This window comes from Notolabrus celidotus, chromosome 14, assembly GCF_009762535.1.
Source record: "Notolabrus celidotus isolate fNotCel1 chromosome 14, fNotCel1.pri, whole genome shotgun sequence".
In the NCBI taxonomy this organism is placed as follows: Eukaryota; Metazoa; Chordata; class Actinopteri; order Labriformes; family Labridae; genus Notolabrus; species Notolabrus celidotus.
In genome coordinates, this window is record NC_048285.1 from 18128288 (window position 1) to 18149373 (window position 21086).

Here is a 21086-nt window from a genome sequence, read left to right on the forward strand (position 1 = left end):
TAGAGCAGCAATACAGGAGTGGAGCCTCACGGGACTGCTGGGAACAGAGGGAGAGGCAGGCGGTATCAGAGCAGTCAGGAGGGCGCTCTATATCTTCCTATCAGACACAAGACTGATAGGAAGAATTTAATGAGAAAGTGACATGATGATGCACACTCTTGTACAGTAGGTGGCGGTATGCACCTAAAAGTTGTTTGCGATCCGCCATTAAATACAAAGAAGAAGAGGTACAGCATTACCTGTGCACACTCCGGCCAGCAGGCGGTGGCATGGGCACAAAAACAAGTGTGAATGAAGGAAGCACAATTTCAAAACACGGTTGAACTTGAGACAGCTGAGTAAGCTGATTTACAAGAGAACATATGTAGATTTAAAACTTGTAAAGCATTAGAGTAACAATGGACAGGAGTTTAGGGACAGTTACATCGCTTAAGGCGTTAGGGTAAGTAACGTTTATCCACTGTTTAATCAGCTTCGTAGTCCCCACCTGTAATTTGTTTTTGAAGCAATGTGTTAAAGCTGATATAAATTAAGTCTCTGTTGTTTTTAAACACGTAATTTTCAGTATGTAACTGTAAACGTTTGTGTATCAATACGCTGGGCTTACTGGTGTTTATGGGGGCCCTTGCCGGGCTGACGCAGGTAACTTCACCTGTCGTGTTTTATTTCCTGGCTAGGTACCCGGGATGCGCGTGCCTCAGAAGGTGCCAGTGTGACGAGCTCCCCTGTCCTCTGCTCACCTGGCTGGCAACTGAGCTGAGAACCGTCTGTCCAGATTTAAAAGGTGTGTGATAGAAACTGTTGTCTGTTGTGCTGTGTGAAGGAACTCTTATTCTCTAAAGGGCTTAGGTTTGCTTTGATTTTTATAAATGATAAAAAAAAAAGAATTTATAATGATAACATACCACTAGGGTTGCCAACGTTCTCACTACTAAATAAGGGACAGGTGCACGGTGTCATGGTGGTGTGTGCATGATGTGTGAATTCAGAGTATATTCATGGGTCATTGACATGACGTGCATATTTTTCCATTATTTTATTTTGAAATAGTTAGTTATTTTTAAGACATGCATCAATTGATTCTATAATACCTGCTTATTTTGAATAGAATTTCAGTACATTCAAATATTGAGATTTATTTTATTTTGAAGTATCTCAAACCCTGAAAATGTCAGGTGGTGCAACCGTCCTGACTTAAAACACTATAAAAAATGTATTTTAATAATATTAAATTCAAATTAAAACACCATGGCATGATTGTACATATAAGAGCTTTGAAATAAATTTCATAAATATCAATAGTTTAAAGGCACCTAAGGTTATTTAAAAACTTTTGTCCAGGAATTTGCATGTTCTCAAATGTCAGGGTGGCACCACTGTACTCATGGAGCTTTTATTTTGAAAGTAAGTAGTTATAATGGACTTCAACATATTAAATAATTCAGAGGACCCCAACTAATAGTCATGGCTTAGTTAAAAGGTTTGTAGATGTCTCTTAAATAATAATAGAAAAGCTTTTATCAACTTATAGGTGGATGGTAACACTTTCCATGTCAGGTGGTGCAACCAACCTAAAACTGTAAAAATTATATTTTATACCTGGCCAATAGAATGCAAAAATCATAATATATTGTAAATAAAAATAGACTCAAAAAATACAAATGTGTAAAGCACTGTAACCACTCTAAGGGATACTTCCTAAAACTTTCAGCTAAATAAATGATAGGTAAGTACATGTATTTTGACAAATATCTGGTTGCGCCACCTGACACTTATTGGGTGTTCAAGTTAAGAAAAGGGTAAAAAAATATATATATATTTAAACACAAAAAAAAACGTTATGTGTTCAAACAAGCCTTGTTTGAACACATTATTCCAGACACAAATAAATAAATATGCATTGCAACCATTCTGGAAATATTTAAAAAAAAAAAAAGGTCAAAGACCCTCATATTCTGATTCAACTGGAAATGCAGAAAGTGTGTATATTCCCTTTAATCCTTACTGTATCATTATGTAACCTCGTATGAATAAACCTCAAAGAAACCACAATTTGGCTGTTTACATAAACAAACAGGCAAAAGATAAATTAAATGCAAAAGAGGAGTATGACTCATCAAATGTACTTTTTCCAGGGATACTTTTTGCTGCTCTTGACTGACTCAAGCAGTATTTTGTCCTTTTGCACTGCCACAGAGAAGTCCTTACACGACAAGTCACAATTTACAGATATTTGAAGTTCATTTTGGATCAGCTCTGTGCTGCATCTGTTTCTTGAGTCTGACCATTTAATGGCCATCAGAGAGAAAATCCTCTCCACACTTTTTTGCAGGATATGGCACATTTGCACTATATACAACTGATGCACATGAAGGGGCCTGTGATTGGATGACAGGCAGTGTGATTGGCACATGATCTGCCACTGCTGTTTTATCTGATCTTGGATCTGTAGAGTGCAGTCTGTTGTATTTACAAGAATTAATGGTCAATATACGGGACAATTGAGGTTCCGTATGAAACAAACCAATTTAGCCCAATATACGGGATGTCCAGGCTAATGCGGGACAGTTGGCAACCCTAGTTACCACCAACAAACAGATGATTTATCAACCGGTTTTTGAATAACTGGAACAAAGAGATATCCAAGTTACCAACAGTGGAACAATGACTGCATGAATGTACAGCGTGGTGTGTATTTTCAGACTTGTAGACTTGTGACAAATGTTCCTCATATATTTTTTTGTCTTCTTTTTTAGGCTCATCCAGGACAGGTGACATCTTATTGGTAGGAGAGCTGAGAAAGTTACTGTCAAACATGTTCATTCCCCTCACTGTGGTTTCATCAGAGGCGCTCGAGCCGTCCATCCTTAACCAAGTCACTGGTGAGAATGATTTTGAATCTGTTCATAGTTCATAGTTTTGAACATTTCAAGCCTGGCCATTAAATGACGGGGTTTTCTTGTTCAATCCTTTAGAGTTCCTTGTATCAGAGTTGCAAGCAGCTCGCATAATGAAGTATAAGGAATCGCATGCTGAGGAGAAGACAGCAGAAGAGGAGTCTGTAAAGGAGCAGAGAGTTGAAGATCACAGCTGTGAACTTGATGACTTTTGCCAGGAATATGCAGATGATGATGTTTCTGTCAAAAGGAAGGCTGAGATGCAGGCAGAATGGATATTACTGCTGCGTGCGCTCGACATGGATGCCTCCTGTCAAATGACAGATGTGTTGAAAGAGGTGAGTTTGATGTGAGGAAGCTTGAGTTAAATTAACGTTATGATGATGAGGTGAGAAACATGAAAATCATTTTTGAACCTTATTTTAATGAAGGTGGATTTGAGGCTTGCTCGCCTTCCATGTGGGGACATGACAAACCCGCTTCTCAAGACCAGCCTCAGCCCAGAGCAGTGGGTAAGTTGTCCGAACTATACTGAGTTAGATATACTGTACATCAGATGTTATTCTCAAATGACATTAGCTTTTTAACAATTTCTCTTTGTGTCTTTCAGACACGAGTTCATAAAATCAATGAAGTTCTGTCAGAGGATTATAAGTGTCGACGACAGATGATTATTAAACGTTTTCAGGTCACACTTGAGTCATTTGCATGGGGAGAAAATCAAAAGGTAAGAATCCAATCCAATCCATTTTATTTATATAGCATATTTTAAAAACAACAAGGTTCCCAAAGTGCTGCACAACAAATACAAACAGTGGAAACAAATAATAGTAAAATTTAAAATACAGTAAATTAAAAGACAAACAGAGACCAACACAAACTCTAATGCTGTATTAAAAGCCAGGGAGTAAAAATGAGTTTTAAGACGTGATATAAAAGTATCCAGGGTGGGGACCATTTTAACTTGGGTGGGTAGCTCAGAATCAGAATCAGAATCAGAATCAGCTCATTCCACAATTTAGGAGCTACCACTGAAAAGGCTCGGTCTCCCCTTGTCTTTTGTCGGCTTTTTGGCACGACAAGACGCATCTGATCAGCCGACCTCAGTGCTCTGGAGGGGGCTTAGATTTTTATGAGATCAGAGATATGCTGAGGTGACAGACCATGCAGTGACTTAAAAACAAACACTAAAATCTTAAGATTAATTCTAAAATGGACAGGGAGAAGAAGAGTGAATTACTTTAAGAACAGTCATCAAATGGACTATTTGGTTGTTGGTTGTGCTTTTTAGTGCCAGTATATTATAATTTTTGAGTCTGTAAAGAAATAAAATGTTATAAACAAAATCTAAAACAGAAGTACTGGGAAATATTGATGTGGTATCTGTGGTATATAAGCTACATTGTAACTCTCACTGCCAGAAAAAAACAAGCTATAGCCATTCAGATCAGCATTAAAGCCACTGTGAGGAGTTTTTAACTGGCTGTGAAACAGACAGAAATGGATACAGACAACCTTTTAGGACCTACAAAAGCATACAATACTGTTAGCAAGAAGGCTGATCCTTTCTATGTTGTAATTTTGGATGCCTTAAACCACTGCAAGAAGTTAGGTGTCAGACTAGAGGACTTGGGGCACGCTAAAGAAACAGCCTTTCTTCACATTTTCCACAGCAAACACTCACAGTGAGTGTTCACGGAAAGCAGGGTGAGATTTTTTTTTGTTAGAGAACACTTTCTTTGCATGGACAGGACAAGATCAGCAAAGTTACAAGATCAGCAAAGTTGCAAAATCTACATTTTTTTGCCGACAGGAGCCACCAAAGTCAACATAAATCTAAAGTTCCTCATGGCAGCTCTAAATCCTCACACAAATAACACAAAAATGAACCTTGTAGAAATACGTGTAGAGACAACAGGAATGAGGATAACAAACTGAACACATTTTTATTGGTAAAGAAAAATATTAAGCTGTTGTTTAGCTTGAGGAAAAGTAAGAGAATACCATCAGGCTTTTGCCTCCTGCAGACCATAAATGTCTTTAAAAAGAAACCTTAAAAGCGATCTGTCCATTTATGAAAATAGGTTTTAGTAAATTCAATTTATAACAACCTACCGACAGATATAGGATTACATAAATCCAAGCTTCTAGCCCAGCTTTCTACTCATTAAAGTTCTGGTTAAGATAGTAATTTGCTGCACCAGCTTATCAGGGGACACACATCAGAGACATCACTGTTGATGTTGATATCAACAAACACCCCAGTTCAAGCAGTCTTCCTCTCTTAACAGCAACGCAGTGAAGCTCTGGCATCAGTGCCACCTTTATCATCCCTTGCTGGCTCCCCTCGAGTCTCTCTGGCTCTTCTAATCGCTGCCAGAGAGGATCAGTCCACCAATGAACCAATCAAGGCTGGAAAAAGCACCCCAGTCTATAAGGTACAACCACACACTGTCATAAATGGCACCTGTTGAGTGAGTGTTATTCAGAATGTAGATGTGTCTAATTTGACCTCTGTCCATTATAGACGTTGATGGGCAGCGTACCAGACAGGGGAGGACGACCAGGGGAAATTGAACCACCAATGCCAGCATGGGATGACAGAAGATCTAAAGGACACAGATCAGGACGAGGAGGTGGACACCATCAGCGACGTAATTTTCCCGATAAAAAGAAGAAAGGAAAAAAAGAATAATATGTTTGTTTCTTGACTTTACATAAAAATGAAGTAGTGATATATCTTTATTTCAATCATTTAATTAGATAAAGAATGGCCATTGAATGCTGCATCTATAATCATTTTATATTATACAAATGTGCGTTTACTGTAATGCACTGGCATTTTGGTTGTTTTGAACAAGAAAATAAACTTAATTTTTTATTGGTGCTTTTTGCTCATTCATACGTATATTTGTTTGCTTAATAAAGTTATGAAACACAAGCATATTTTGAATGTGTGAAATCCTTTTATGCTTCTAACAGTTAATCATTAAGACGACTGGGGGGGTAAAATCATCTGTGTAACTTTTTTTTATTTGGAATGAAGATACAAAGTAAGGTGAGGTGCAAATTTTGTGTCAGATTAATAGAAATCCTGGTTGAATTGGTGAGATGCATCTTTTTTTATCCTTCTGATGTGTCCATTTATATAAATAGAGATACTACTTATACATAACAGATTTCTCATGCTTATGTTTAAGTTCACAGTTTACAGAGCTCTGTACGCAAAAACACTCAGACACAGGAACAGTTTCTTCCCCCAGGCTGTCATACTGATGAACACTTAACACTGTGTCATAAACCAGCTACCTCATGGACAGAGCCACCTTCATCCTTGCACTATTGCACGTTATCATGTTTGTCTATTGTGTCTTTTATTGCACTTCTGCCTTTTGTACTAATATGTATATTTTATATAATTTTTATTAGTACTTGACTTTTAGTGTCTGTCTATTTATGTTTGTACAGGGAGTATGCATAAATACAGGAGTCAAATTCTTTGTATTCTTGAGATACATTGTGATTAAAGTTCTTTCTGATTTATCTGATTAACATTTTAAATTAGTTTAAGCAAAATTCAGACAGCTCAACTAAACTGTTCTTATGTGCCTTTTCTTTTATATTCTGAGTCTACAGTCAGACTTTTATGGAAGAGGATTAGGGCCACTGAAAAAAAAAAATGAAAGGGGAATTTTTTTTAAAATTATTATTATGAGAAAAAAGTCAGAATTCTGAGATTAAAGTCAGAATTCTGAGAAATAAGTCAGAATGCTGAGATTAAAGTCAGAATTCAGAATTCTGACTTTAATCTCAGAATTCTGACTTTTTTCTCAGAATAATAATTTAAAAAAAACATTTTTTAACCTAAATTATTTTTTTTAGTGGCCCTAATCCTCTTCCGTACAGAATTGTATGAAAAATGTAAGATTCTTTTTCTTTTACTGGCCTATAAAATAAAAACATCCATTGACTTATCGTCTTCAGTAGTATTGCGAGGGATTGTGGGCCTAGACCTTAAATAATCTCGCCGCAAGGGGGCTCTGGGAAATAGAATGTTCAGTTCATACATGTAAAACAAAATGTTTCATTTTATTTTTATATAGTTGTATGGAAATGTAGTTAGTTTAGATAAGAAATAGTGAAATCCATAATATTAGTTGACACCACAGTCAATGGCTGAAACTGATGTAAGCAACTTTGTACATCCGTCACACCGGAAGTTACCCGTAAGACTAATGATGTAACACCTGGAAAGTTCCGGAACAGGCAGCCTAAGGTCGAGATATATCTGCTACCGAGTGTGGCTGTTTAGTATAACACTTAACTTTATCAGTCAGCGACAAAGACACGAACAACTTGAAAATGCCAAGAGGAAGCAGAAGCCGGACATCAAGGATGGCCCCTCCAGCCAGGTAAATTAAATGTACATGTCCTAAAGTTTGGCTGACGTTGTGTGCTTATATTTCTGCTAATGTGAGGTAGCCGGTGGTACATGGTAGCATATGTTAGCCTATAAACGTTAGGCATATTACATCATGTTTGAATCATCTTGAACTGGTGTATAGATCGTATTCAGCCTTTTTCATGTAAAGAAAACATGTTTTCTTAAAAGATTTATATATAATTTATGAAGGTCATGATGCGTAGTCTGCGTCATTATCTGATAGCTTACCCTGGTAGTGGTTTCACAACGCCAGAATAAATCACACATGTGGAAAACTGCAGTAATCTAGGATCTGTTTCCATTTACAGTTACATTAAGACTGTCTCTGTGGCTTTCTGACTTTAAGCGCTGAAGGATTTAAGATTCCATTTGGGGATTTCTTTGGTGTAAACCGACTCAAAGTATCTTCATTTTATAGTTATTACTAGTGTGATAATGTACTGTTTTACCCACATCTAGTTTAGAATAACAGTCACTGTAAAATACTTAAGGTCTACAATATGTTGCACTGTTATTTGTCCTGTAGTTGCAATAACAAAGCAGAGATCCTCATAGTGACCTGAAGTGACACCATGCCCCAGTCGGCCCCACTGCCATCCACAGTTCACTCTGACTTGTATGATATGTTGCCTACAGAGGATAACTGTGCACTTTAAGAGACTTTTCTGAACTTCAGCATAAGCAAATGAATATAGCAGTATCAGATGGTGATTGTGTTGGGATTGTTATTCTAAAATGACTCTGATTACAGCCGGGCTCCACCACCGCCTATGGCTAGGGCTGCACCTCCTCCTTCCTACGCCCCTGCTCCAATGCAAGCTCCACCATCAGCGATGGGTGCTCCAGCCGCAGCACCCAGGCAGCCAGGTATGTTTGCCCAGATGGCGACAACAGCTGCCGGAGTAGCAGTGGGCTCTGCAGTCGGGCACACTATCGGCCATGCCATGACAGGAGGCTTCGGTGGAGGACACTCTGAGCCTGCCAAGCCTGACGTCACATATCAGGTAAATAAAGTGTGTTTCAGCCGGTCACAAGACTGGAATAGCTGCAGGGGGGGATTAGTGTGTCTGACACTTAGCAAGGAGGACTGCAGTAACCAAAAAATAGGAGTGTGAAATGGCTTTAAGCACATTTGCTTTATTCCATAGTTGATTGTCAAAGCTTTATATGCTCTAATGAATGAAAACTAAACAATAAAAACTTTCAAAGACTGATTAGGTGAGCTGTAACATATCTCTCTGCTTTAATGCGTCACTGTAACTGAAGATAGAGCTCCAGGAGTTCTCCTACCAGAGTTAGTGTTTGCTTTCATTCTGGTTTTAGTTGGGGTTTTATTTGTGTAAACATCTACAGCTGGAGAAGGAAACAAATAAAAGGACCCAAGGACACTAAATTTTACTTTGTGGAAGACAAAATAAATAGTGCAGAATATATTTTCTGTCACAACTTAAGCAACCCCACACAATTCACTATGGTTTAGATTATTGTTGTTACAAACTAAAACAAAAGGTTGCTCCTTCTCAGCTGCTTGAGCTGCCTCTTATAACTTTTTGCTTAAAGTAGATCTGGAAGTGTGGCATCATCTGTCTTTTTTATTTCAGGAGCAATACCAGCCCCAGCCCCAGCCCATGTACCAGCAACAGCCGCAGTCCATGATGTACCAGCAGGAAGCCCCCCAGCAGCAGCAGGCGTGCTCCTATGAGCTCAAACAGTTCATCGAGTGTGCCCAAAACCAGAGTGACCTCAAACTCTGTGAGGGCTTCAGTGAGGTGCTCAAACAGTGCAAGTTTGCAAATGGTAGGTGTGACATGTCTGGAAGGATTTTTGGAAGGGCTTTACATTGTTGTCATTTATCTATTGTGTATGAGTCACTCAATAATGTTTAATCCCAGCTCCCATTTTACATTTGGTATATCAATTGTCTGTTGTCTCCTTGTTTGTTGTTACTTTAATAATTAATGTACCACTGCTAAACAAGGAGACTTTGCATACACTATTAGTCATCACGACCTCAGTATGGTCCTGCTGTAAAGTGTTGCAGTACCCCGTGTGGCCACAGGGCAGAGCTGTTGTGTCATATAACCTTCTTTTTACCTTGACTTTATAAGGAAAAGCCAAATCATGTAACACAAATTATGAGAATAAACAGTAAAGAATATGAAATGTGACTAATCTAACATTTCTGTTCTTTGCAGGTATGTCATGAGAAAGAAACCCTTGGGACGCACAAACCGACCTTTGCAACAACACAGAAAACCAAGACAACCTAGTTTATAAGTGATCAATAACCATGTTTTATCTTGACTGCTGATTACCAACAGACAACATCTTTGTAGTCATATCTCAGGACAGTGCTGCAGAGCTTGTAAATCTTGTCTTATAAATAATGTTTATATATTTTGGTGTTGCATGCTTTGATTTGATTCCAACTGTTTTCTTTAGTGCTTTTAATTTATAGTTCCACCCATATGTGCACTGCATTTGTAGAACAGAATAACTTGTAAAACCATCAGTCTGAACCTTCTGGATGAGTCCAGTCAAGTTTAAAATAATAAAGCACTCAAACAATAAAAGCACTGAGGTGTGATGATTTATTCCCTGTCCAGATAGCCTGCTTGACTACCCTGTACTCTTTAAGAAACAATTCTATTTTTACCTGCAGTGTCATTAATTAGAATTTACCAGCTACCAGCAGAGATACCACAGAGGACTATCACCTGTCGTGTCACTCGCTGGGTTGAGAGTTGCCTGTGAACCAATGTGTCTGTGGGTGTCTCGTACTCCTCCATGGTGTTATTTCATGGATCTGGTTTTTGTGTGGACACGCGTTAGGAGTGTGCTGCTGCTGTGGAAGCAACAACTTATTTTTGGCATCTGACATTAAAGCTCACCCTTTGCAATGGCAGCGGCCCCAGTAAAGCGCAACAGTGCCGAGGTTTGACTAGACCTCCTTTGTCCCTCGTTGTGCGCAGACTGAGAAATCTAATGATGAATTCTGCATGAGGCCCTGAGACATACACGGGACACGGTGAGTGAGCACGCGCTCTTTCTTTAATGTATTACTTTAGTGGAGCACGTGAGAAGGTCAAATAGTGACGCCAGGATAAGGAGCTCTTATATGTTACACACTGAGGATCCAGTGATAGTCTTCGTCCTGTTGTATTCCTGGCACGAGACACAAGACGAAGAGGTTAACTGTAGATGGTCGATAGATCGAGTTATTTACAGCATGATAATGAAACGTTTCAAACTTGAACAGTGACTATGCTGTAGACTGCGATTTTCAATATAAATGCGTCAAACTGCATGTTCACTATTTTGATTTCGTCTGAAAAGGCATTTTTTTCTTCTTGGAATCCCTAGACGAGAGTTGTGATGTTCAGGAACGAACCGAATATATAGACCGGAACGATGGGAACCGATTTGTAGCTGCGTTCCGTTCTTTTTTTAAATGTTTTATCGACAGGATATGTTTAACCTTTCTTCCTTGGCTCCAAAAACAATAATTTCAGTTTTTTATTCAACTTAATTTACCATGGCCAATGTGTCTATCAAAATGTTGTGTCCAACCAGATGTTCAAAACACCCCGAGTATTACATTTACAGGAGTATGAATATGAAAAGCTGGAACTATCAAACATATGAAATGTCCTTTAATTTGTGTCATGGTACGCACAGCTGCTGATTCACTTTGTCAATTAACAAACTGAATTGTAATTAAATAACATGAGGTCAGCAGTTCAAACAGCCTCACCTGTCAACTTTGTTGCACTGCTTACACACAAATACAGCAACGACAATTTATAAGCCTAACATAGAGCCCTGTAAACACTCACAGGTCAACTGTTTGTCAGTCACCTGTTGTGAGCTGCCAGAGGAGAAGAGAAGAGTTGTGCAGCCTGGGTGGTGAGGCTGCATCACATTCGTCATGACCAAAGAGGAGGAGATCCCTGACTGGGTGGGGGCTCAGGAGTTCTACGACAAGTATGAGCCCAAGGAGATTCTGGGAAGGTATGCGTGTGCAGCACACTTCTTAAAATGTTCCAGGGAAGAGGGGATGGGTATTGGTAACAATATCTAACGATTGGTGTTAACAGGGTAAAGGGATATTGCAAAACTCAAGAACAATATATGTATTGATACTTAATTTACAGAGAGTTTGATGAGAAGTTTGACAGCAATCACATCTGGTAAGTGTTGTGCTATAAGACAGTGGCTTCATAAGCAAATCACAACGACTGGACACAGGGAAAACAGTTAGATTGGAGAAAAGGTCAAAGGAAAAAAAAGCACAAACCAGGCAAAGGTCATTTATTATTATACATATCTTGATTGATGTATTAATACAGAAACAGAAAACTAGTTTATATTCATAAACTGTCAAGGCATCTTGTGAATCTGCTAACAAATCAAGGTTTGTTAAGTTAAGACACCACCAGGCTAGCTGTTACCCTCCATTTCCTGTGCTTATGCTAATCTAAGTTAAAGGTGACATATCACGCTTTTTTCATCAATATATATTGGTCTAAGAGGTCCCCAAAACATGTCTTTAAAGTTTATGCTCAAAAAAACACTTTGAAATCAGATTTTGGCATGCCTGAAAAATCCTCTTCTTCAGTCCTCCTCAGAACACTCTGTTTTCCCTCTGACCACGCCCCCTCAGGAAGTGGATGTGCCCTCGGCTCTCCGGCACGTTGATCTAATGTTTACATGTTGGCTGAATATACACGGCTGCTCAGAGATCACGTTACTTCAACCCTCTGAATCTGATCCAGAATCTGATCCTGATGGAGAGGTGCCTGTAGCTGGACCTTTCTGAAGGATTGGTCACGATTTAGTGTTTCTTGTTGTTTTATTTATCAGAATGTCGACGTGTGTCTTGGTACACAGCTACGAACATGTAGCTATGTGGCTATGCTAACTAGCGCTAGCACTTATCCATGACAAATAAAAATCATCCACTAGATCTTCAAATCTGCAGACGTGGGGAGTAAAACCGACCTCTACCAGAAAGGCAGCAGGACCTTTCTGAACCATTGGTCACAGATTTAGTGTTTCTTGTTGTTTTATTTGTCAGCATGTCAACGTGTGTCTTGGTACACAGCTACAGCTACAGCTATGAACATGTAGCTATGTGGCTATGCTAATTAGCGCTAGCACTTTTCCATGACAAATAAAAATCATCCACTAGATCTTCAAATCTGCAGACGTGGGGAGTAAAACCGACCTTTGTGTTTATTAATACAGCCTACAACTAGCATGCCTCCCTCCTAAGCTCCTTGTTAGCACACATGTGTGCAGGTAATGAAAAACAGAGGAGGGGTTGAGTTGTGTTTTAAACAGTCTATGGGCTGAACAAGCTCCGAGCTCTGACTCCGTGACAGACCGGATATTGTTGTTACGTAACAAAAACACGGAAGTCTGAAACGGCTCGTTTCAGCACACATTTACAGAAAGGTGGAGAAATCAAAACGGGCAGGATGGATTTTTTTAATTCTCGGGGGGTTTGTAGACATGCCAGGGAAACATATTTCAGGTGGAGAACCATTAAAAAGTCCATTTTGCATGATATGTCACCTTTAAGAGGAAACAAGCAGTAGATTCACATGTAACAGTCATATGTTTCAGTGGAGGCATTTGTATCTTCCAACTCTCTTTAAGGAACTACAGTATTCCTTACAGAAGTAACCAACAAGACTTATTTAGTGTTTCTGGTTATCTTTGTAGCACGATAATAAAAAAGCACATTTGAGGGGTCACTTTAGTCCAGCAGCTAAAGTGTATGCCCCTCATACAGAAGACAGTACAACTAAAAGCCAACTGGTTTCCCAGAAGTTTCCTAGATGTCCCTGATAAAAGAGAAACTCCCCTTCTCATTATCATTCCCCTCCATGGGTCACATGCCAGAGCTGTTATGTAAGCATATAGTGTCAGAGCAGGCCACGCTCATTAACTTCAGCCTGTTTTGCACAAAAGTTTAGTGTTGCAAGCTGCCCGGGATTGGACAGGACACTGTTTGTGTTACGTAATGTCACTCCCTTTCTCACATGCAGGTCATGAGGTCACCGGATGTGGACAATGTGTTCAACTGATGTAGTATTCTGCACATGGCTTTCTCAAACTCACAAACAAGGGAAGGAGAATGGATTTAGTATTCTCTGAAATTAAGAAATAACTCTATTCTCCAGTAGTTCCAAATAAATTCATCAGACACGCTCACTTTGTCGCTGACATCTCTCACTGACGCACACAAACATGTTCACTCTGAATCCAGCTATGCAAACACAAACCACTGATGCAATAAGTAACCTGACAAAGCTTTAGATAACAGATGTATGCTTCTCCTCCTCAGGGGAGTGAGCAGTGTTGTGCGTCGCTGTGTCGACAAGCGGACATCTCAGGACTATGCTGTGAAGATCATCGACATCACACCCTCAGACAAGATGAGTCCGCATGAGATAGAGGAGATCAGAGAGGCGACAGTGAAGGAGATTGACATCCTCAAGAAAGTATATGGAGGGAAAAACATCAGTAAGCATTTCACTGACTTTTATGACAAATGATTCTTCAATCGAGCATGATCAACAGTGAGCATCTTGGTCTCCTTCACCTTTGTTGGTTACCAAAGTGTTTTGTGTTTGCTGTGATGAAATACTGAATTACACTCAAATTTCTCTCTCCCGTTCAGTACAGCTTAAAGACTGCTATGAGTCCAATGCTTTCTTCTTTCTTGTTTTTGACCTGTAAGTGTAAATTCTCAAGTTTCCCATTTTACAAAATTGTAGATAAAGAACGTGTTTTCACTTTGGTTTTATTTACTTTTACCTAGGATGAGGAGGGGAGAACTTTTCGACTACCTCACAGAGAAAGTAACTCTCAGCGAGAAGGAAACAAGGTTAGTGAGCCTGATATTTTGCATGAAGAATACTTCCTAACAGCGATGAATCTTCCTAGCTGTACAAGCTCTGAATATCTGTATGTGGTATTAGGAATATCATGCGAGCACTGCTAGAGGTGGTCCAGTATCTCCACAGCCAGAACATTGTCCACCGTGACCTGAAGCCTGAAAACATCCTCTTAGACGACGAGATGAACATCAAACTCACCGACTTTGGCTTCGCTGTGCAAATCACACCAGAGCAGAAGCTCAAAGGTATGTGGTAGCATCAAATAAATTAAAGATCTATTCTTGTATAAAGATGATCAGAAATAGCCCACATGGGATGAATGGAAGATAGAGATTTACCACCGTATGTGTCCTACCCTCAAAACATTTCTATGTTTACAACCAGCAGTGCAGTTAGAGCAGCTGCTAGCTTTCAGCAGAGGGTCCAGCTCTGGTTGCACAACATGCTCTCATCTCTGCTGTTAGAAAGGTTAAGAAGCAACAGGAGACTCAGATATATTTGCTGCAGTCACAGACACTTCAGGGTACACTGACCTTTCAAATAGACTTCCCAGAAAGCATCCGATCATTAGCAGTGGGAACTGGCAAGGCAATCAGAATGTATATTATCATATAATACTGTTCAGTGGCTTTGTAAGTTATGTGTTAGATTCCTTAGATGATTTGGTAAGTGTTACTATTGATGCTCTAGTTAGAAATACAGTGTTTAAGCATTCCAGCTCCAGAGGTCAAGAGGGGTAAATGGTTGATTATCTCAGTCCAAGAATTCACGGATAACAGCAAATCTACATATCAGATTTTTGTCTTAAACATATTGGCATGGAGCGAAGGAGCGCTCTGTCTTTCTTGTTCAATTCATATTTTGTTAAATAAGCTTATGAAATATTTTTGCTCTTACTAGAATCACAGGACATCCTAAAGTAATGCATTTTATGGCTCTAATGTTTGTCTCAATGATGATCATTTTGTTATACTGTGTGGATTTGTGGTTATTGAAGTGTTCACATGTTCTTGTGTTTGTAATGCAGAGGTGTGCGGGACCCCTGGTTATCTCGCTCCTGAGATCATTGAGTGCTCCATGGATGGAGGGCACGGAGGATACAGCACTGCTGTGGACATGTGAGGGTGCAGAGACTATTTGAAAGGCTATGATGGGGGATTGTGGGTATTGTTAAGACACATGTATTTGATTCTGTCTGCAGATGGAGCTCAGGGGTCATCATGTACACGCTCCTTGCAGGCTCTCCACCTTTCTGGCACAGGAAACAGATGCTGATGCTGCGGATGATCTTGGCCGGGACGTACGACTTCTCATCTCCAGAGTGGGAGGACCGCTCTGATACTGTTAAAGATTTGGTAGGTGTTTAATCTACCCTGAACATTTGTTAGGTTGAATTTGTTACAATATACGTATAAATCAGGAGAATCAGAGACAGCTTTCATCATTGGACCTGGTTTTTAAAAAGGAAAAGAAAAATGGAAGCCCAAAACGATACTCAAAAAGACTAACTTTGTTTTTCCTTAGATTTCTCGGATGCTGGTGGTGGACCCAAAACAGAGATTCACAGCCACTGATGTTCTGAACCACTCGTTCTTCTCACAGTATGTGGTGGATGAAGTGCGACAGTTCACTCCATACAGGCGCTTCAAGGTGAGATGTTAAAACTAAATTCCTTAAATTCTCAATCAGAATCAGAATCAGATTCAGCTTTATTCGCCAGGTATGCTTGAACACACAAGGAATTTGACTTGGTAAACTGTGCTCTCTTTGTACAAGAATAAAAATGGCGAATGATCTGTAACGCCTGCTGGAGGGGAGGAGTTTGAAAAATTTGTATCCAGGGTGTGAGGGGTCAGTGGTGATGCTACTTGCCCGTATCAATTACATTGATATTCAGCTGACATACCAAAAAAGTTAGGATTTGTGTCCCACCATGTGATCTGTACATTCATTACTCCAATAGATTAAATTGTATTCAAACTTTGACTTTGCAGGATACAATTTTGTTCACAGGCATAAATAAAAAGATGTAACAAACGTACTTCAGGGCAACATAAATTCTGAGATGTATTTTTTTTTACCGCCTTGCATCTAATAATTTCTTCAATCTTTGCCTCTTTCAGGTCATCTGTATGACTGTCCTCGCCACAATGAGAATCTACTGCAACTACCGCCGAGCCAAGCCCGTCACCAAGGAGGTGATCAAGAGCGACCCGTATGCTGTCAAGCCCATCCGCAAGCTCATTGACGCATGTGCGTTCAAGATCTATGGCCACTGGGTCAAAAAGGGACAAACTCAGAACAGAGCAGCACTTTTCGAGAACACTCCCAAAGCCATCCTGCTGTCGCTGGCTGCCGAGGCGGACGAGCCCATACAGCATATCTGGTAACCGGCACTTATACTCAGGACAGATGAACAGCAGATTTATGAGGGTTAGGGAAAGAAGGAACTGTCTTGGATGTAGTGAGCAGTTTTTGCTGATGTTTAACTGCAGCACAGATTATTGGACTGGTGTTGAGTCCCCTCCAGATAAGACTTCAGCAATGGTACCATTGTTACAAGTCAGTCTTTCTGTCTCAAATTATGCCTATGAGGCATTTCAGAAGAATTATTAAGCTGTGATCAACTCATTTCAGCTACAGTATCTGATTGCTGAATACGCTGTTATTTAAATTTATTTTAGAGTGAATTGAACTGTAGTATTTATCAAAGATAGATTATTTCTCTGACACTATGCATTTGCTCAATCCCCAACTGAGTCACAAGGTTTCAGCCACCTTTTATTTTATTTAATACATAGTATTTTAAGTTATTTTTCCTGTTTAAAATATTAATTTAGAATAGGTTGTCTTGATTAGAATCAAGCAAAGAATATCAGGTTGTAGATGCAATAAATGTTGCTTTATATCCTACAAATATTTGTTTGTCAGCTCTGTCTTCAATTGGCAGCCCAGGCACAACTTTGCTAATGGATGTATGATACAGTGAAACTGTGTACTTCAATGACATAGACTTTTATGTACAATGTGGCTGCTTGATTATTGTGTGAGATGTACTTTGCTAAGCCACTTAAGAATGTAACAGATAGCACTTTTAAATGTTTGCCATGGCTTTATTTATTAAAACGTTTTTAAATCAGTCTGTCATAAAAAGGCACCACTTAGTATTGCTTTTGATTTTAATAACAAACCTTTTTCTTTCCACATGTTTCTCTAAAATCTTGAGACAGACGTTAATGAATCCACAACACCCATTTGATACATTTTAAATGTTTATTATGAACAGGATAACAAAGAACATTTAATAATTCAGGAACAGAGACATGCATGCAAGATTTGATGCTTAATGGTAATAACGTTTTAGACCTCATTGTCACTTTCTTACCACGAGTTAAGGGCGTACTTTCCCATGTCTGTGATCCAGAAGCAGTCACTTGTGCCCTGGAGAAATAATCCAACAGGAAGGAAATGAATACAAAAACAAAAGGCTGGCAGGGTGACATTATATAAAGTGCATCATTGTACTCATTTCTGCGCAGTGAATGAAACTGAGGCAAGCATTCATCCAGTTAAAAAGCAGAAATGAGAAGAGGCTTTTGCATGGTGTCTGGCTGCATCCAACACAGACCAGCTGGAACAGAATTCGTCCATGCTAACTTTTTTCACAGTGATCCACTCATTGTGTTACAATGTGTAGAAACATACCATCTTCCAGGCCTTTGCTTCTTACTCTGGAAGCCTGTTGTTGCCATTGTGTGTCATACTATAGCATTATGTTTGTTGCTGCAGTCTGAGCCTGTCTCTCCATTTAGATGTATTTCAACAAATCCTGTAATGAAAGAGTAAAACACAATTGAAGCAATCACATTAATAAGTGTAGAGAAGTAACATTATTGCAGTGTTAAACATGAGAAATGTAATAAATGCATGTACCAGTCTTTTCTCAAAATGGAGTAGGGTCGAAGTGCTTGATCATTAACATAATTTAATATATTTACAAGCTATTCGATGCTGAACTAGAAATTAAAAATTCTAGAAAAGTTCTCACATACAGTATTTCGAGCCTTTTTTGTTCATTTTTCCAATGCATATAGAAAAATCTGATCCCTTCCTCACCTCTGTCACGTGGAGACACGTGGATAGCAGCTCCTCCATGATCAGGGAGTTCAGAGGCCTTTACCTGTAATGGTTCATGAACATTAATCACAATACAAAAGTACCCCAGACATATAAGCACAACTTTAAACACAATCTAGGTTTTTTTTTTTTAAACACACTAGTGTAGTAGATGGTAACACAAATGACTTCTACAACATTCAGGTGCGGCCACCACATGAACCGCATGCCGTCTAGTCTACATCCACATTCCAAAGCTGATGCACATCAAAGACATGTTAAGGTAGTTTAAATATTAAGTGAGAATTACCTTCCCTGGCTCGCCGCCTTTGCTGCTGGAGGACGACTGAGTATGACATTTTATTTTCAGGGAGATCGATGTCACATCAAGGACCTCCGCCGGCTGTAATGAGAACATTCCTAGCATGCTCTGTTAATTTGTCACAGGGCTTCCTACTTCTGTCCTTTTCTTTGTCTGTTTTGTATGCTCAAAAAGCTTTACCTGCAATGTCGCCACCTGCTGGTTTGGAGTGCTAACTGAAATACTTACACTACAAGAATGATACTGAGAAGAACTCTTGTAGGACAAGTCTTTCTCTATCAAGCTTAGTAAACCATCAAAAAATGCTCCACTACATTCTGTTGGGAAAAATAATAATGCTGTAATACAATGTATTCATTCATTCATGTATTACATGAAGCAGTTGGCAGTGGGCTTAAAACATAGACTGTATAAAAACAGTATACAAAAATATATTAAAATTTTCTTATTAAATAACAACACTACAAAATTAGCTTGTACTGTATTTCATTAATTGTTCAATTTTTGAAGATCTTTCCTTGTGACTAGCAACATCTGTACCTATGGTTCTGTTGTGACCTTTTTTTAGGCTATAGAGTAATAGTCACATTTTTAAGATAAGATATTACTTTATTGATCCCCTGGGAATTCAGTTGTTACAGCAACCCAGACATAAGTGCAATCAAGAAGAAGTTTCAATAAGTAAAATGAAATAGAATAAAATAAAATAAGTAAAAATAAAATTAGATATGTAAAAATAAAATTAGATACATAAATCTAGAATACAATTTAGATATATACAATGTTACAATGGAATTTGGATTAGATAGAATTAATTACAGGCAGTATTAAAAATGTTTCAGTAGTGAAACATTTTTTATGCACATGATTTTTTTTTTTTTTTTTTGCAGAATAATTCCAGTACAACCAATACAGTATAATAGTTTACAGTCTTTTTCTGTTTTTAAACACACACACACACACACACACACACACACACACACACACACACACACACACACACACACACACACACACACACACACACACACACACACTTTATGCACATGATTTAAAGAAAAGGTGAGCCCTGAGGCTTCATATGGCGAAACACTTATAAATATTGTAGAAACCCTGGCTCTACATAATGAACATTCCAATTGACTTTGAAGTATTACATTCATCATGTGAGTCCCCTTTCTTTATTCTTTTTTTTTAAAATAAAAAATGTGTTCACATCCATTAAAGATAAGTCAGCTATAAAACATACACTTTTTCTTTTTTATGTTAAACACACAAACACAAAAATAAACAATAATAACCCCCCACCCCGGAACAAGGGGCACCACTCCACTGTACTATGTTAAGGAAATTATCTATGCAGTATCAGGTCACGGTCGAAGCATATGTCAATATTGGATCCCAGATGCTGTAAAATGTGTTCTTAGATCCTCTCATTGAGTATTTGATCTTTTTTAACTGTATGAAGTGCAATAGACTGAGGCACACACCTGGGTGGACTTGTGGACTTCCAATGTAGATGTATTATCCTCCTTGCAAGCAATGTTTTAAAAGCTTTTTTTGTTTTTTGAATCTATTTTTTACATTCAACTTCAGACCTGTTTTGGCCACCCAGCCAAATAACTTCCACAGAGCACTAACTCCCAGACACCCAGCTCATTGTTCTTGGGGACTTTAAAAGAGCAAACCTCTACCACAAACTGACAAAACAAAGACTACATATTAAGTTCCTTCTGGGATAGAAAACTGGACCAGAACTACACAATTGTGGGCTCTACCTCCTTATCTCTAAGCAACCTTGGGATTTGTGTGTTTCAAAATTTCACAGTTTACATTCAGATTAAAATGTACTGATTATGTGCTCAGCTCTCAAAAGATATGGATAAAGCAACCAGTCTTGCTTCTACTGCACTGCTGCATAACAAGTTTACGAGTACAAATAAAGTAACCTGAACCTGAATCTAAGAGTTTGGGGGATTTCAGCGGCATACTTGTTGTTTTATATTGTAACATCTTCCAGCTGATGAGTTTTAATCAGGAAAGTAAATTACTTTCAGGACTTGGTCCTGTACATCCAGGTCTAAGGAGAGAAGAGGAGTAAAAAAGTGACCCTACTTAAAGGCTGAAACAACCCTGCATCAGTGTGGAGATCCCTACAAGGCAATCATCAGCCCCAGGAAACCATCCCCCTTAAAGTGGAGAACCATCAACCCTGATTGTCTTTACTGTAGGTTTCATAACATTCATTCACACCCCTCACCCACTGCTAATCAAGTATGATAACCAACCCTAGTAACCCTCAAACATACTGTATAACCAAAAACTGTCCTGCAGGGGATATGATTTCTGTTTGTTTTTTCCCACACCTTCACTGAAAAGAACAAGAAAATGTGGTACTG

The 21086-nt window shown here is 38.9% G+C and overlaps 3 protein-coding genes, 1 long non-coding RNA gene and 1 other non-coding gene across 6 annotated transcripts; 3 read left to right on the plus strand and 2 right to left on the minus strand.

The window, feature by feature from the left end:
* Positions 1–239: 239 nt before the first annotated feature.
* On the plus strand, positions 240–5778 carry im:7138535 (uncharacterized protein LOC797998 homolog). Its single transcript, XM_034701920.1, has 8 exons — positions 240–442; positions 678–784; positions 2757–2882; positions 2976–3235; positions 3329–3409; positions 3508–3624; positions 5189–5335; positions 5425–5778. Exons 1-8 carry the CDS (start codon positions 399–401, stop codon positions 5590–5592), a joined length of 1050 nt encoding a protein of 349 aa, XP_034557811.1. The 5' UTR covers positions 240–398; the 3' UTR covers positions 5593–5778.
* A 1332-nt stretch (positions 5779–7110) lies between these two features.
* chchd2 (coiled-coil-helix-coiled-coil-helix domain containing 2) lies at positions 7111–9914 on the plus strand. Its single transcript, XM_034701481.1, has 4 exons — positions 7111–7309; positions 8093–8345; positions 8943–9138; positions 9537–9914. Exons 1-4 carry the CDS (start codon positions 7260–7262, stop codon positions 9545–9547), a joined length of 510 nt encoding a protein of 169 aa, XP_034557372.1. The 5' UTR covers positions 7111–7259; the 3' UTR covers positions 9548–9914.
* Positions 9915–10008: 94 nt separating this feature from the next.
* LOC117825571 (phosphorylase b kinase gamma catalytic chain, skeletal muscle/heart isoform-like) lies at positions 10009–18205 on the plus strand. 2 transcript variants are annotated; one of them, XM_034701479.1, is made up of 10 exons: positions 10009–10369; positions 11180–11352; positions 13694–13872; positions 14030–14084; positions 14171–14236; positions 14331–14494; positions 15277–15367; positions 15451–15604; positions 15774–15899; positions 16373–18205. In XM_034701479.1, exons 2-10 carry the CDS (start codon positions 11270–11272, stop codon positions 16637–16639), a joined length of 1185 nt encoding a protein of 394 aa, XP_034557370.1. In that variant the 5' UTR covers positions 10009–10369; positions 11180–11269; the 3' UTR covers positions 16640–18205. The 2 variants fall into 2 exon arrangements, with proteins under 2 accessions (XP_034557370.1, XP_034557371.1); XM_034701480.1 differs by lacking the exon at positions 10009–10369 and adding an exon at positions 11041–11072.
* On the minus strand, positions 17504–18835 carry LOC117825573. The gene is made up of 4 exons (XR_004633871.1): positions 18676–18835; positions 18366–18429; positions 17955–18078; positions 17504–17690 (listed from the first exon to the last, which is right to left on the minus strand). It is a non-coding gene; the product is annotated as an uncharacterized LOC117825573 (long non-coding RNA).
* Positions 17767–17902, minus strand: LOC117826022. The gene has a single exon (XR_004633979.1). It is a non-coding gene; the product is annotated as a small nucleolar RNA SNORA15 (small nucleolar RNA).
* Positions 18836–21086: the final 2251 nt, after the last annotated feature.